The sequence below is a fragment of the Epinephelus lanceolatus genome, chromosome 18 (genome assembly GCF_041903045.1).
Source record: "Epinephelus lanceolatus isolate andai-2023 chromosome 18, ASM4190304v1, whole genome shotgun sequence".
In the NCBI taxonomy this organism is placed as follows: Eukaryota; Metazoa; Chordata; class Actinopteri; order Perciformes; family Serranidae; genus Epinephelus; species Epinephelus lanceolatus.
This window is the reverse complement of record NC_135751.1, coordinates 39,720,291-39,737,775: the sequence shown is the minus strand read 5'-3', so window position 1 is coordinate 39,737,775 and position 17,485 is coordinate 39,720,291. Positions and strand designations below refer to the sequence as shown.

General features: G+C 42.3%; 1 protein-coding gene across 1 annotated transcript; it reads left to right on the top strand.

Annotated features, from left to right (window-relative positions):
* Positions 1 to 52: 52 nt before the first annotated feature.
* On the top strand, positions 53 to 16,936 carry znf653 (zinc finger protein 653). The gene is made up of 10 exons (XM_033644412.2): positions 53 to 523; positions 2,148 to 2,188; positions 3,726 to 4,043; positions 4,144 to 4,661; positions 5,137 to 5,314; positions 9,365 to 9,449; positions 9,565 to 9,682; positions 9,759 to 9,873; positions 9,947 to 10,046; positions 13,460 to 16,936. The coding sequence occupies exons 1-10, from the start codon at positions 192 to 194 to the stop codon at positions 13,635 to 13,637; spliced, it is 1,983 nt and encodes a 660-aa protein (XP_033500303.2). The 5' UTR covers positions 53 to 191; the 3' UTR covers positions 13,638 to 16,936.
* The last annotated feature ends 549 nt before the right edge of the window (positions 16,937 to 17,485 follow it).

The window sequence follows — 17,485 nt, the reverse complement described above, 5'->3', positions numbered from 1 at the left end:
CGTTGTTTGCCCGACCGTTCCGCCGCGGTTCACGGCGTGCAAACATCGGACATTTCTTTTTATTTTTAGACAGACATGCACTCATGTGGGTTACGACTGTGTTTAGCATAATTTAAAAACAACTGGTTCGGAAAACGATTCAGAAAATGCATCTGTATTAGTACTTCCTGTTAAGTCTGACAACTTCCGGGATGCCGGGTAATCACAACACAGCTGTTGTGGCCAAGATGGCGCATAACCTGGCGAAGTTGGACGTTCCCCTGGACGCTGACCGAGCCGGGGACCCAGAGAAAGGTGTTTTGAGGCGCTGCAGGGGACGACCCAGGCTCACGGACACCGACCGAGCACAGAGGCGACTTGAATCCCGGAAGAAGTACGACGTGAGGAGGGTGTACCTGGGAGAGTCGCACAAGCTGTGGAGTGAGCTCCGCAGGAGGACCAGCCTGAGTGATGCTGGGCTGGCAGAGTACCTGATCCTGCTCAACTCCACCTATGGAGAGAAGTACCAGCAGAAGTACTGCGGGTGAGTATTTTATTCAAGCTAACGTTACCCAAACACACCGTGCGCGTCTTAATGGAAACAGTCTGCTATGATATTTTCCTCTCTGATCTGTCAGTCAGTATTATTTGCTTTGTAGCCATTTTTTAGCTTCACTGAGTTTGTGTTTCATCTTGCTTTATCTAACCAGTCAGCAGGGGCGTAAATACAGACAGTGCAGGCATGTGTCTGCAGTGGGGCCCGTGTGATGGGATGGGGGGCTTGCAGATGATTCTGATCGCCACCTTGGAGCTACACCTGTGTTCAAAGAGGAACTCATCTACGACATGATTTTTCTTTGCTTTGCTTTTTTTGATAGTATAGTCAGAAGCAATCCAAACAAAATTGCACTCCTCTTCTACATGATCAAGAAAAAACATAGTATTAATAAACTTTATTACATTTAAAACAATATGGATTAACTGATTCATAAAATCACAGAGTTGTGAAACTACAAATCATAAAATCCAGTAAGATTTTAAAAGCATTGCAGCAGCATGAAGAGTAAAAAGAAAGAGTTTCAGACCTGTATCAGGAAAGTCAGAACGAGTTAAAGGCTAAAGTGAACAGATATTTAAAAAATAAAAAAAAAAGATATTTAGCGAGCTAGCTTCCCTGATATCTGTAGGAAGTGTGTTCCATAGCTTTGAGGCGTCACTGACAAAGGCTGCATCCCAGATCTTGTTCCAGCTGTTTTTTGGAACCTCCAATAAACCAGCAGCAGATGATCGCAGTGTTCTTGGAGGCAAATAGTTAACAAGGGAGTTAATGATGTAGCTTGGCCTCATGTAGGGCTTTGTATACAAGGAGGAGCTTAAAATCAACTGTAAATGTAACAGGAAGTCAATACAGAGCAGTAGTCGGCCCTTCAACGGCATGTTGGCCACAGAACAGCCTCATGTAACTCATTCAGATTGCCACCTAAGAAATAAACTCAAAAAAGAACTCATGTTAAATTAAGAAAGTGGGGCCAGCTGTCATATATGCCATCATGTTTGTTTTTTGGTCATATACAGATTTGCACTATGGAGTGCTGCGTAACATGAATGTTGATGTTGTCCAATGTCAAGTCGTAACTAGTGTAGATGCAAAATCTTGCGCAAGGGCCCATCATAATAATGTGCACCGAGGCCCGTCCTACCTACCATACACCACTGACTTGAGTATTTCTATTTTCTGCTTTACACTTCTACTTCATACATCTCAGTGGATATACTTTTTACTGCACCACATTTATTTGAAAACATTATTTCCAGTTATTTTGCAGTTTCAAATTAGTAATACCAATTATGATAATACCATATACAAATGACAGATGTACATTTATTCAGATCAACCCTACTTTTATCACCTGCAACATTTAATTGATGAACACATGAATGCATCAATAATCATAATTCAGTAACACATTGATTTTTCTAATTATTCTGAAATGGGACATTCTGCGTAGTTAGTGCTTGGATTTATTTTTCTACTCTAAACTCTGAACTCTAAAGACAAATTTAAATCCATGTCTCTCACCTGTAACAGAGTATTTCTTGACTGTGGTATTTCTGCTTTTACTTTAGTGAAAGATCTGAGTATTTCTTCCACCTCTGCTGCATTACAGGAAGAAGATTGCTCCAGAAGTCTCAGTGAAACAGAAAAAAGGTGAGTGGTGCCACTGATAGATAGACAGGGTTATTTCCCAAATCAGTTACGTAGGGTTGCTGTCTTCAGTGTGGAAAAATAAAGAACACCTTGCCAGTGGCCCCATGCCCAACAAACACAAATTAAGCGGGGGTCCTTCTCTGTGGTATTTTCGATGTCATATCCTGCTTTCTGATGTTTTTGTGCACCAATTTCAAAGTTCTCTGACTTAAACTAAGATTTAAAATCTCATCCTTTTTAACCTAAATGTGAAAATTTTGAATCGAGGCAAGACAAGTTTATTTATGCAGCACATTTCAGCAGCAAGTCAATTCAAAGTGCGCTACATAAAACATCAAACACATCACAACAAAGTGCAAAAAACCCCCACATTTATATGCAATTCAAAATGTAATTAAAGGTGCCTTTGCACGTGGCGTGCCCACTCTAGCCACTGAGCCACTGGGCTGCCCTCATGCAAAGGCATCGTCCTTACCGCACTGACTGCATGTCATCCCTTATCCACCTCTCCATGCTTAATCTGTGCTGTCTAATAAAGGCATAACAGCCAAAAGTAATAATAGAGCCAGGGAATAGAAAACAAAAACAAGCTAAAAAAATACTAACACAGGTATAAAATACAAAAGTTACAGTGCAGTGTAAGAAATTAATAAATATCTGATTTAATAAAAGGCAGCAGCAAAGAGAAAAATCTTCAGCCTTGATTTTATTAGAGCTGAAACTGTTTGTCGATTAAGTGATAAGGTGATTGACAGAAAATAAATTAACTGCTTTTTCATGTAAGCAATTTTTCAAGCAGAACATTTTTCAGTTTCAGCGTAAAATCTGAGGTTTTCCTGCTTTTCTTTATTTCATGTGACAAAAATAAAATTGAATATCTTTGGTTTTGGACATAATTTTGAGCTTTAGAAAATGGTGACATGGATTTTTCATCACTTTCTGACAAAACAATTAACATATTACTAGATAATGAAAAAACTGCGTTAGTAGCAGCACAAACTTAGTAACTTTTAATTATTTTCTTTTAAAGATTATTTTTGTGGGCTTTTTGCCTTTAGTGACAGGACAGACAGTGAAATGGGGAGACAGAGAGAGAGTGGGGACTGACATGCAGCAAAGGGCCGTGAGCTGGATTCGAACGGCTTCTATAGGAAACAATATTGTGTACATTTGCTTTTTCTTTTTCACAAAAAAAATGTTGCACTGACTCTTTTCTTTCCTCATTTTAATTCAGATATATTGTGAATATTTTTTACAGTATTTTAAAAAATATTAAAAAAAGTTTCTCCTATTCTATATTTGTGTTCCTTGATTTTTGCAATATATTTTCATTTTCTTTTACTGTATTAATGTCACGCAGCGATACACCAAAGCAAATTTCTTGTATGTGAAATCCTACATGGTAATAAACTGGATTCCAGTTCTGATGTAATGTTAAGTTCTCTGGATGTATTCTCACCAACATTTAAATTTCACAAAATTCTCTTGGAATCCTCTTCTTTATTTCTCCTTTCGGCTGACTTGTGTTGTTTCTCAGGCAGGAAGGAGCGTGTGTCCAGCCTCCAGAGCCTGGTGTGTTGGTACCAGGAGCATTCCCGCTCCTGCCCTCACGAGCCCCAGCTCAGAGCCCTGGAGCCGCAGCCCAACTTCTCCACTGCTGCTATCTGGCAGTGTGACTCTGATCACTCATTTGTGCAATACCTTTCATCACCACCGAAGGAGACGAGTGACTCTGAACATGAGGAAGGAGTGAACGGAGAGGGCGATGAACAGAGTGCAGGGAAAACAGACGTGGCTGTGACAAAAGGTGCAGTGAGCAGGAAGAGAAGAAAGGAGGCTCACAAACAGTTCAAAGGTGCAGATTAGGTTTATTCTTTGAGTTGACACAATGACTAAATGTTTAACAGTAGCAGGTAAATCCTGAATGCTCTTTTTATTTATCTGTTTTTCTGTAGATGTGGGAGAAAATGTGGATGTTTCTGAGGTACAGCATACAACTGTGAGTCCGATAGAACATGCTGCAGCTGTCGACCACCAGCCCAGTGTAGAGACCTCCAAGGATGCTCCACTGACAGGACAGCCTGTGTGGGAGATGGAGATGGTCATGGAGCGACAGCAAGGCTCCCCCGCTGCAGCATTTCACTCCATCCCCTCAGAGGAGGAGGCTGAGGACCTGCGGCAAGGCAGAGACGGAGAAGGAGACAGAGAAGAAGAGATCAGGACTGTACCGCACGGATACGAGTGTGTTACAGTGACGGCATCATTAACTGATAAACTGGAGAAGACGGATGAGGACTCGGTGCTGTCGCAGAGCTTGAGCCACTCAGTCGGACTGGGAGCTCAGCCGGAGCTGTCGGTCCCGCCGCCCATGCAGGTGCAAGAGCAGAGCGAGCTGTTTGACCCGCAGACTCTGCAGACGGTGGTGACCAGCTGTGAGATTCCTGACCAGAGGACCGCTTTGGAAGGCTCACAGGTAGGTGAAGAAGTGCCTGCCAGGGATGTTTAAAGGTCCAGTGTGTAAGATTTAGGAGGATTTAGTGGCATCAAGCAGTGAGGACTGCAGATGGCAACCAGCTGAAACTTCTCCATGTTACAATTTCTTCAGTGTTCTTTGTTCAGGAGGTTTTTACGGGGAGCCGAATTATCCGCAGAGGTCTCTTCCTCCTCAAAACAGACAGACCTGGTGATCAAAACTGAATAAAGCAGTTACACGTTACAAATCAGTGTTTCTGTGACACTGTTTGGCATGTCAGAGATGAGCTGCTGGGCCAAACCAAACCCCGTTCTAGGCTACTGTAGAAACATGGCAGTACAACATGGCAATCTCCATAAACGAGGACCTGCTCCTATGCAGACATAAACTGCTCGTTCTAAGGGAAAGAAATCTGTACATCAAGGAGTGTTCTGTATCTTTTATCAAAAGCTACCAATTGTTTTTTATTCCCTAGTTAATCATCATCACTGGCCCCAGCTATGAGGCTCTGGCGTCAGAAGGCATCCAGCTCAACATGGGCGGCGGAAACGTGGAGGAAGTCACCTGCACTGTCATCGGGGGGGTCACCTACAACCAGGTTTGCACATCTGACTCAAAACTCAGAACAGCGGAGGATGAAGACTCCATGACAGGTCAGCAGCAGTTTGAGTTGCAGGGTGGATAATTGATTGAAATGCACAGCTGCACAACATGTAAATGAAAATAATAAGATGCACAGCAGGGCTGTACGTTAAGGTTTTGCACACAGCACTGGAGCTACAGAAGTTTAAAACTATAGCATGAGCACAAAAGTATCAGTAGACCTAAATCTATTGTAGTTTGAAACAATTAAAAATCTTTATGGGGGAAGTTAAAAAGTCGTTTTCCATTGGCAACTGAAGGATCTTACTATATAATGATGAACACTCTGTGTGTGTGTGTGTGTGTGTGTGTGTGTGTTCCACGTTTTTCTCCGACTGACTTGGTCAATCCATGTGAAATTTGGCACAGTGGTAGAGGGTCATAGGAGGATGCCAATGAAGCAATATTACATCAATTGGCCAAAGGGGGGCGCTATAGCAACCGATTGAAATGTCAAATATCTCATGCCCCGTATGTCGTAGAGACATGAAACTTTGCACAGAGATGCCTCTCCTCATGAGGAACACATTTGCCTCAAGAACCCATAACTTCCGCTTATATAGATTTTCCGCCATTTTGAATTTTTTGAAAAACACTTCAAATGGATCTCTTCCTAGGAAGTTTGAGCGATCTGCATGAAACTGGGTGAACATAATCTAGGGACCAATATCTAAAGTTCCCTCTTGGCAAAAGTTGGAAAACTTACTAAAACTGAGCTTCTATAAGGCAATGAATATTGTGGAGGGCGTGGCTCATCACATAAAGGTGTATAACATCTCAAGGGTTTCACCCATCACCACGCAACTTTGTAGGCATATGACCACACATAATCTGAGGGGACCCCTCCATTATTGACCCCATCAAACAAAATGGGGGCGCTAGAGAGCTCATTTCTTATCTAGGCCTAACCGCCATATGGATTTTTACTAAACTTGGTAGATATGTAGAACAGGACGTCTCAAGGTGACTGGAGAAATTTAACTCTAATTGGCAACTGGGTGGCGCTATAACAACAGAAAAATGCTTCAAAATGGCTAAAATGTGACCGATGGCTGTGGCTCCCCCTGTGGACCAATGTTGGTGTTTTTTCTAATTTTTGGTATGACTAAGTCATGGTATGGTATGCTGTACATAATCACAGTGCTTTTAATTGAATTGTATGCATTCACTCCACGAGTTACTGCGCACGCGTGTTGATATATGTATCCACCTCAAACGGACATCAGCTGTAGCCCAGCAATCGTACTGTCAACTTCACAAACACTCTGAATACATTGCTCTTCTTAATGGGTTCAGTTGACTATTTAATCTGCAACTTCCTATGACCTGTATCCCAAACACACACCATGTGAAACTGTACGTGGGCAACTGTGCACTCCATGGGTATGGACTAGTTAGATAATATTTTAGGTATTCACTTCCTCCTACTCCTTTTCAGACATGAAACATGATCATTCATTTGCTTACTATTATGGAAGAGTCACGTACAAGTACATGGAGATGAATAGCTGTGTGTTTGTTTTAAGCAAATATCCTAACATTTGATCTCAGCAGTGATAAGAGTATAACCAGCATATTGTGTGTGTTCTGCACCCTGATGTTAAAGTCAAAGTTGGCATCAACAAGCTCTGCGTCAATCCAAATGACCCCACAGCCATGCCACTAAATGTGTGCAGAGCTGCTTTGAGCTGTGCATCTGCTTCAGCAACATTTTGTAGGTGAACCACAAAGTTAAAGTTTTTAAAGAGTCTGTAGAAATCCATAATTTTATGTAATATGCATAATGTTGGCTCTGTAAGCTGTATAATGTGGATGAAATCAAAAGATATTTTGTTATAAGCAGGAGATACTGATATGCACCTCAGTAAAGAGGGAACCAATGTGTTTAGGATGTTTAGGAGTCAAAGACACTCCTTTATAAACAATCAAAGTCTGATGCTATAAATTACCAGTTGCCATATGTTCCATATCCTTTCCTGAACATAATTAGAACCAGCATGTGTCATATCATCATCAGTGTGCATAGAGTTATGAACTGGCTCCCTCTTGGCTCCCTTACAGACTTAACTAGTACGATAAAAGCAGGGGTTTATCTTCTGGTCTGAAAAGCAAAGCCAATGCGCAAGTGCCTTCAACCTGCATTCTTTCTAATTGCCAGTAGGAGGTGGCTCCACTGGTTTCTAAAATAAGTCTGATTATGTCGAAGGGCCTGTCCCAATACCCCCCCTTGGCCCTACCCCTACATTTGCGCATTCCCACGAGGGGTAGTGGTGTCCCAGTTCCTTTTTGCGTGTAGGGATAGGGGGCATAATGAGGGGTAGTAACTAGCCCTACGGAGCGAGGGATTTCAGATGCTGACTTGCCAGCAAGGGGTAGATGTCGCCATGGCTACCACCGAGCAAGAGACAGGGAAAAAACGTTCATACATAGCTAACGTTACCGTCGTCAGGTTGTTTGTTAGCTAGCTAGCTAGCTCGCACTATCTGGTGTCTGTCATCTGTCCTGATCTGCAAAATTGTCAGACTTTTCACATTACGTTAACACGCAGGCTAGTATAACAATGCTGCCTCGTAATGTTAGCTGGTTAGCTAGCTAGCAGAAGTCCCCTGTCGTCTGTCGTTCATCAAACGAAGCATGATGAATGCAGCAAACGTGATTGGTAGGATGAATGAGACTCCACTGTAGATGCCGGTTGGAAATGTAGATGGCTCGCAGCTTCCTGTTTAAAATAGTGACATATGCGTAAACGTAACCAACGCGGTGACGTAGTGAGTGGTGTCCCAATTCCTAGGGAAAGATTTCAACCCCTACCCCTCGTTGCTTCATTTCGAGGGCCAAGGGGTAGTGGGCAAGAGCTAGGGGTAGTGGACAAGGAGGGGTATTGGGATTGGGCCGAAGTCTATGAGAAGATGACCCTACTACTCACTTGATTTATTAGTCCCTCCAGGATTTTGCAAGCTGTTGGTATGCAGCGCCAAAGGACTGTCTTCATGAGTTGCCGTCCTCCTGCCTGGTTAGCATGAGCTAACACAGCACAGCGTGATGTCATCCATGCTCGTCATATTTTGCCACTCGGGCTGAAACCTTGCAGCAGCAGTTGACATCTGACATCGAGCTGTTGATCTTACACCAACACCGAAACGGTGATGTTAGCCGTTTGATGCTAACATCAAACAGTTAGCCCTGTCACTTTGTGTGTGACTCTGTCCCAGGCACAGAGCGCCGGTCCCGCAGCAGTAGTCTCATTATAAACAGAGAGGGTCCAGGGACAGAGGGATGTTGTATGATGTAAATCCCTCTGAGGCAACTTGTGATATGTGAAATTGAATTGAGGGAGAGAGAGGGACTGAGCTGATCAGTGCACTGCAAGCAGCTCCAACGTGAAATGAGATTTTACCCATTTTAAATGGTCAAATTGCAAGGTCATGCAGACTTCACAGGGACTGGCTGATTTTGTGTTAATTGATACGATCACAACATCCTGGAGGGACTGCTTTATTACCTCAGTAACTTTACCCTAATGAGTTTATGGTCTCGATCTGCACGATGTTCAGTTTGAAAACTATGGTCCCATTCAGAGTCAAATATACAATAAAACACAGGTATGCTTCAGGGTGTGGCTCCCTGTGATTGACAAGTTGCACGATGGTGCTCATAGTGGGTCCGCTCCATTTCAGTGTGCTGGTGCTCTGCTTAACACATTTACGTCACCATGACCATCCCTATCCCCGTGCATTTTGCCGTCCATGCTGGCAAATATTTGTCAACTAGGAAGACTACCATGGCTTTCGCCCTGTAGGCCGACATTGTTATTTGTTTTTCCAGCAGACAATTATGTGGTTGCCGCTGCTAGCTGATAGATTACACCCTCTTTAAACAGCTTTCCCGGCCCTAGCCGTTACATAACTGTCAAATGGTGTGCAGACACAGCCTACTCACCGCACCGCACATGGCTAAATGTCCTCAAGTACCCAGTCCTCAGCTCAGGAGGGTGAATATTTTGATTCAGCTAATACTCGCATGACTCATTGTGTGATCAGTTTTGAACCATTTCTGTGCAGGTTTGAGCGACAAGCAGCTGCTGCAGCCCGCTGTTGATGCTTTGGAGCTGAGTAGTGACAGAGAGCTGCAGCGAGGTCTCAGCAGGTGAGTGGTCCACATACTCTACATGGTGAATTCGAGAGCAGGTGACATTCAGACAAGTCTAGTAGCAGCAGAGATGGCAGTCCAACTCCAGTTACTGTCCTGTCTGTTGTTGCAGCGTCAGGTCAAAGAGGAACCGGCGAGGCCCAGTCATCGAGGCAGACGGGATGCTCAAGATGTTCCACTGTCCCTACGAGGGCTGCAGTCAAGTCTATGTCGCCATCAGCAGCTTCCAGGTAAAACTCATCATTCATACTTTACATTTCAGCTTCAGTTTGTTTCGCTCTTTGGTTCACTCTCTTCTCTCTGCAGAATCACGTCAACCTGGTTCACAGGAAAGGGAGGACGAAGGTTTGCCCCCATCCAGGCTGCGGGAAAAAGTTCTACCTGTCGAACCACCTGCACCGCCATATGATCATTCATTCAGGTGGGCTCACAAAGACGCACATGTCAGAATCTCATTTTCATAAACCTCCAAATGTAACAGAGTCTTTTTACAGGGGTCAGAGATTTCATCTGTGAGACGTGCGGGAAATCGTTTAAGCGTAAGAATCACCTGGAGGTTCACAGGCGAACACACACGGGAGAAACTCCACTGCAGTAAGTTACTACAGCTGGAAACACATTTTATCTTTTCACATTTTCCTCTGAGCAGTAGGCGTGTCACGGTACCAGAAATTTAGTGGTTGATACCAATACCAGCGAAATTCCCAGATTCTTATGCCTAATTTGATGCCATGGTAAAAAACAAAAACAAAACAATAAATCCCACGTACATAAACATACACTCCTTTATTAAAAACATTTAAATTGAATTTTTATTATAATCCCTGATGATCTGCCTCAGACACAAAGGACCAGTCTGTGTGAGTTTTGAGATTTTATGGGCGAGGAATTAATATGGAGCCTACAGTATATTTACATATTTCTCCTCCATTGTTGTTGTTGGTCAGCACTTGTACATGTAACACAGGATTTATATGTCTGTGCCGTATTGACGCCGTACCCTACGCCATAGCCAAGTCACTCCTATAAAAGGTAAAGGGGATTTATGGTTGTGCGTAGACCCTATGCACGTCGCCTATGCCGTTGGGAGCATTTTTACTTCTGTGGTGGTGTGTCTGTGTCACTCTGCAGTTACACCTCCAGAACACTAGTCGGCGGCAGAAGTTTCTGTTAAGTGCTGTAAAGTTTAGTTGATTCAAAACACACATTAAACACACATTAAACACACATTAAACATGGCTTAATAGAGAGAGTTTCAAACACAAGTACACAAATCAGCTTCACTATAACTCGCAGCATTCACAGACAAACACTTGTCTTTATCTGGACACATTGTCCCCACAAATACAACATGCTAACATTATTAGCACAAGTCTATGGCATTTTACATTGTATAAATTAGCCTAGCAGCTAGCGTTCTTTTCCTCTTCTCATATGAAGCCAGGGACAACAGCAACATTTAACAAAGGTAACGTTACACAGTTTGGCTCCATTACAGTTCACAAGGTTCACTGACAAAACAACTGTCTTATACTAAACACGTTTTCCAAACAAATACAACACAGGGCTGCCAACTTTTCAAAAACCTTGGAGTGAGATTTGGTGGGGCCAACTGAAATTTTGCCACATACACTGCAATTTTTTGTATGGCCCATTCAGCATCATTACCATACAGCAAAAATGTTTTTTTTTTTTTGTTTGTTTGTTTTTAAATATACCATTTTCCATACATCAGTCTTTTCTCAATGTATTAGCCTAACTCAGAGTGTACCAATTGAACCAATTGACCCAACAGTAAGACACAAGACACAGCATGGCTCAAATTTGTGCATGTTTACTTTGGGATTCTGTATAAAAATAAAGTCATCAAATAGTAAACAGATATGCAACATCATGCAAGAAACATTTAATAAATTAAAAAAAAAAAAAAAAAAAAAAAAGTTTAACCATTTATACAAACAATTCCCAAAATAGGGAGGCTACTGTCAAAGTCCTTAAGATCTGTGTGCTTTCTTGTACTTGCTTGTGGCCTTTTTTGAGGCCTTGATGATTTCTGGGGAGGGCTCCCACATGAAGCAGGACTCCAGGCCAGCCATCTTTATTGTCATTATTGATGACAGGGTTCCATCCAGAGCCAGGCTGTTCCAGGTTTTAGTCTCTCTCTCTGCATCTGCATTGGAGTGGGGTAACACCAGGACCAGCTTTGCAATGGTGGCAAGCCTCATGAACAGATTCACATTCCTTTTGAAAGATGAGTAAAGGTTGATAATTAATTTTGTCTAAAACAAAATGTACGCACCTACTGTATATGATGCTTTATACATGCATAACAAATTATTCTAATTTGTATATACTACTATATATACAGTAATTAATATACAATTATAAAGCAGCATAGAGGAATGGTTTTGTATAGATAAAACAGACAAAAGTAATTAGGCATCAACCTACAGTATACTTTTACAGCTGCATTGAAACCTCAAAATAATATGTACAAAGCTCTCGAAATGCCTTTAAATGATCTTACAACACACAAAAAACAAATATGCAAACGTTACTTAAAGTTTAAGAGCACAAACACTTAACATACATACCTGAAAAGAGCGGGGGAAATCAGTCTTCTTCTTCCTCTTCTTCTTCTTCTTCTGAGTGCAATCCCGGTGTCAATTGGGCCACAGTGCCACCAACATCCAATGTAGCGGTCGGGACGTGTATTGCGCATTGAAACAGGGACTTTTTTTGTTTTGGCTCAGACGGACGCTTCAGCGTGATAAATCGGGGGTGTGGCGTGAGAGCGTGTGAAGCCAATCAAATATGTGTGTCTCACGGGCCAATGCGTGAGAGTTGGCAGCCCTGACAACATGCTAACGTTATTAGCACAAGCCTATGGCATTTTACATTGTATAAATTAGCCTAGCAGCTAGCAGAGATTTCCTCTGCTCATATGAAGCCAGGATAAATCACACACAAGACTTAAAATGCTATTTTAGTGGAGGCTTTATTGTCTTCACAATTTATTGTTTCTTATCTGTGAAATTAAAGTAAATCAAAGCTTTGTTTCCACTGAGGGAAATGGTTTCAGCTTACAGAAACAGACAGGAGGTCTGCGTCACCGCAACGCGTAGTTTCAATTCTGGGGACATGCACCTCCCCAGAATTGAAACTACGCATTGCGGTGACGCAGACCTCCTGTCTGTCGCTGTTGTAAGCTCTACGTCAACATGGAGCCTACACCGTAGCTACGGCATCGATTCAACGCAGAATTATAAAATACGTGTACAGGGCCCATAAAAAGCGTGCTAGGTGGCTGAGTGTGACCAAGCAGCTAACTTCTGCTGGTTAATTCCTAGTTTAGCACTTTGCTATCTTAAATAGGGTTAAAATAATTTAATTGTACAGCTCTTCAAGACTTTCCAAGTGTTAACAGACCGAGTGGATCAAATCCTGATAGTAAAAACAATCCTTTCACAGGGGTTGTGAAGTTCAAAAAAATGTAATCACTGATTCACAGACACATCTCTGTCACAATGTAAGTGTATGGGGGAAAGTCCTTTTGGGCCCAGTGGCATCACGTGACAGACCCGGACGATGTAATTCCACTTTTAGCCACTATGTAAAACTGGCTTCAGGCTTGGCGCTCTTCCTGGTGGCTTGGTTGTTCTTCGTGCTAGTAGGCGTTCTTCTTCTTTCTTTGGCATTTAACCCCAGACTAGAACACTTGTAGGCGTTTGTGGCGCCTCGTCAGGAGAAGAAAGAGTTCTGTCATGTTTTCAGGAATATGACATTGAGTTGGTACGGGAGTATCTGTTCTTGTGACATCCCCACTAAGCAGGTGACACTGTGACATTTTGGGATTTATCTGAAAATTTAGGTTTACTGGACTCTGGAATCTGGAAGATAATAAAATCATAAATAGAACACAGTCCATAATCATCTACATGATTGTCACTCCTCTCTTTTCTCTCCTGTTCCCTCCTCCTCCTCTTCTCACCCACATCATCTGTCAGATGTGAAATCTGTGGCTACCAGTGTCGCCAGCGTGCGTCCCTGAACTGGCACATGAAGAAGCACACTCCGGAGGCGCACTACAACTTCACCTGTGAGTTCTGTGAGAAGAGGTTCGAGAAGCTGGACAGTGTTAAATTCCACAAGCTAAAGAGCCACCCGGACAAACAGGCAACCTGAGGCGCTCAGACACCAGGTGATTGGAGTTTAACACGCACAGGTCGGCCCTCGGAAACCAGAGGAAGACTTCCAGTGAAGAGACTGACTTTCCTTTGCTGCGTTTGTCTGACCTCACGTCCAGGATGGTGTGAGCGTCACCTGTGAGCACACAAGCAGTGGACGCAGCGGGCCGGTCTAACAGCTGTGCAGGACACAGGCTGTTTCAGAGTTCAGGGCCCAAACATGGGGTTTGAACATATTTGGTAGAGTCAGGAAAAAAGCTTGATTAACAGTTTATTAAAAATGGTTAATTGACTGTTTGCTAAAGCCCCCGCCCCAAACAGCTCGTAGCTTAACTACCATAACTATGCACAGCAGAGGTGGGCATGGCTGCAGCTAGAGAGATATATGAAGTATATAAGGATTCTGACTAATTTACAAAATCACCAGAGCAAAAGTGTGAAAGGAATGGATCAAACTGAGTGTTTATCTGCTCTAACATAAGCTGCAAACATTAGCATGGCCAACTGGCTTACTCCCTACAACACTAACTCGTCATTACTTTCTTTAAAAGTAAAATCCACTCATTGAAAATGCAAATACAATTAAAGCATAAATCTAACCACTGTCTTGCTCATCTGAGAGTGTTAGCTAAGTTGCTAATGTTAAAGGTAGAGTTAGTAATATTTTGGTGGTTTGAGTTGAAGGTGTGAGAAAGAATAGTATCAGTAACATTGTTAACACTGTGCTACATTACAGAGAAATACAAACCGTACTAATGAACCTTCATTAATATAGGCCTATATTTTATCTCCAAGTGCACGTCACACACTGAGCGAGCCGCCTGTTAATGACGCTGTGGGCTAATGGACATGTAGCTACTTCCATGTTTCAGATGATACGTCATGTTTGTAGTCGACCAATGAAGATGAGTTTACATATCACCTTGGGTTCGTCCTTCACCTTCTCAAAATGATCCCACACTTTGGATTTCCTGCCCGACATGTTATTAACTAGCCTGTGGAATAACCGCAGGTACCAGCCCTGGAAATTAACCTGAAGAGGACACTTCCTGTGTCTGTCCTTTCAAAGTAAAGTCACACATGGTCCAGTCATATAGGTTTGGATTTATTTTGACAAGGTGCAGCTCCTAATAGAGTTTCACTTTTTTTTTCTGCAACTAAGCGACCAATGAAATCTTTCTGATTAATGACCTTTCTGGTCGACTAACGTTCGGTCGACCATTAGGGAGCAGCACTAGTTTGTAGCCTTATTGATGTTGTACTTTTTGGGGGCAAGACAGTTTTCTTGACTTAAGACATTGATATCTCCACAGTGACTAAACCAGTTTTTACCATTCAATCTGTATTTCAAACATCCATATCCCTTAATTCTTTTGCTATTTGTGAAGCTGGCCCTCGACAATATCTGACAATGTTGGTTTAAAGAGCCTATTACTGGCTCAGTTTCAAACATTAAAAAGTCGTCCTGAGACAGCATTTTCAACTAAGTCATGATACTAACGTTAGCTTTGTTAGCTATAACAAATGATCATTTTCAGCAGCGGCTGTTATATCAGCCAGCAAGGCTGACTGTCATCAGCTGAAAATAAAAAGCTGCTTTTGTCCACTTCTGTCTGAAACAAACAAACCGTTATTTCCAAAAGAATTTCAAGTGAGCAGGGGCTTAGCAAACGGTCAATGAAAGGTCCAGTGTGTAGGATTTAGGGGGATATATTGGCAGAAATGGACAATATCATAATTAGTATGTTTTCTTTAGTGTATTATCACATTAAAGTTAGAAACATTGTGTTTTTGTTACCTTAGAATGAGCCGTTAATCTACACAGAGCTGCTCCTCCGCCAGAACGGACAAACCAAACACTGGCTCCAGATAGGTCCATTCACATTTTTTAAGTCACCTGGTCGGTCTGTTTTGGAGAAGAAGAGACCTCTGTGGATAATTCTGCTCCCAGTGAAAACCTCCTCAACAATGAACACTGAAGGAATTCTAACCAGGAGAAGTTTGAGCTGGTTGCAATCTGCACTCCTCACTGCTAGACGCCACTATAATTCCCCTAAATCTCACACACTGCTCCTTTAAGATAGAAACATAGGAAATATTTTCCATTAAAGGAAATGTTTTTGTCGGCCTACAGGACACTGTCTGCAGTGATTTAAAGGGCAAATAATTTTTAATAACTGGATTAAAACATGCAAAACACTGGTATGGACTGTTAAGGGTGTACTATGCAGGACTCATACAAAAGTAATCCCTGTCATTCATTACTTATGATCAGTGAGAAGTGTGTGCTGGTGTATTTATTTGCAGAGATTCTGCCCTCTGCCTGTATTTTATTATTTCCATCATATTTTGCTGTGTTTGGGACGTTTGATGGCACAGTGTTCAGGTCAGGTCAGGACTTCATAAAAAGGTAGAGACAAGGTGCCAGACCGTAAGCAGCACACATCCAAGATGAAGCTACGAAAATTGACCCTTCGCTAATCCCGCCCCTGGATGCAGACTGGCCAATCATAGCAGAGCATCGAGCCGGCTCAGGCCAGGGTCCGACAACAACACAGCTGTGCTGCATTGTGTCACATTTCCTTCATTTTCAGGCTGGTGTTGTGGATTTGGAGCTAAATGTTGTGCCATGTTTACTCTGACAGCATGTTGGACCATGACAAAGGGGCGGGGCTTAGCGAAGGGTCTGTTGCGCACACAGTGCCAAAAAATGCAAATATAGAGAGGCGACATGCAAAGCAGACAAAGCACATTCCAAAATGAGAGTGAATCTGCAGCTGGTAATACTGTTCACAAACAGTAACAGTTCCTGCATGGTATACCTTTAAAGTGTGATTTTAAATATGATGGCTCAGTCTATTAATACACCAAGAACGTTTCTTGATGACACACCAGTTAGTGGGTAAATAGTAACTACATATGTGTATTAGATATACTTGAATTTAAGGCTGTGACATCATTGAGGTTTGAGCGTTGTGTTTTTGCACTGCACCGCTCAGACGGACACAAATGTGGGTTCGTCCATTTCAGTCATTGAGCACTGAGCATCTGTTGTGTGGGCCAGGACAGCAGTCTTTATCTTACATTATCTGTTTTCACCATCCCAGTGTCCTGACTCACAGGCTCTGACGAGAAACCCTGTGAGTTTAATGTGACAGTTTCTCAGGAAAAATTCACCTCAGTCCTCTTGTTCCCTCCTCGTGTTCCGTCTGTGTTTAGTTTCTAAGAAAAAGCACTTTTTGTCTCTTATGTTGGTTTTGTTAACCGATGACGAATCACTAAAATATGTGAATATGACGTGTTTGTGTTTTATGTTTGTTTTCTGAAAGACATTTGTTTGACACACATGGTTAATAACATGCAGCGTGTTCTTGCCTCTTGCATAACACACTCAAGGGTGTGTGTTTGTGACAAAGTGTGGGTGTGCATAAATAGTAAGAAAAGGCATGAAAAGCATAAGTGTTAATGACACCTCGTCATAGAATGACACATACTGGACCCTTTCAGTCAGCTGAACGTTGGACATGCAAATGGTTTCTGGATGTTTGTGTTGATAAGAGGTTTAGCACGGGGGGACAAGTTTAGTCGTAAGGGAGCAAAGATAAGTCGTGATTAGGGGTTACATTTTGGATTTGAAGAGTAAAATATTTATAAATACAAAATGGATTTTGATAATTTATTCGAACGTGTCAAAATGTATTGTTATTTACTCATTTGCTTCACACAGTTTAGGCCAATTTCAAACCTATTTTTTTATCAGCTACTCAAAAGTGTCATGATGCCATTAACATCCCGTGATTGATCATCAGCATTCTTCTTCTTCTGTAAATCATCGATCCTCCCTTC

What these genes read in the sequence shown, in the direction of transcription:
- znf653 (XM_033644412.2), top strand. Translation starts at nt 192, where the DNA reads ATGCCGGGTAATCACAACACAGCTGTTGTGGCCAAGATGGCGCATAAC. An exon ending in CTGCAGCGAGGTCTCAGCAG is followed by an intron (nt 9,450 to 9,564) that starts GTGAGTGGTCCA and finishes CTGTTGTTGCAG; the next exon opens with CGTCAGGTCAAAGAGGAACC. An exon ending in TCGCCATCAGCAGCTTCCAG is followed by an intron (nt 9,683 to 9,758) that starts GTAAAACTCATC and finishes TTCTCTCTGCAG; the next exon opens with AATCACGTCAACCTGGTTCA.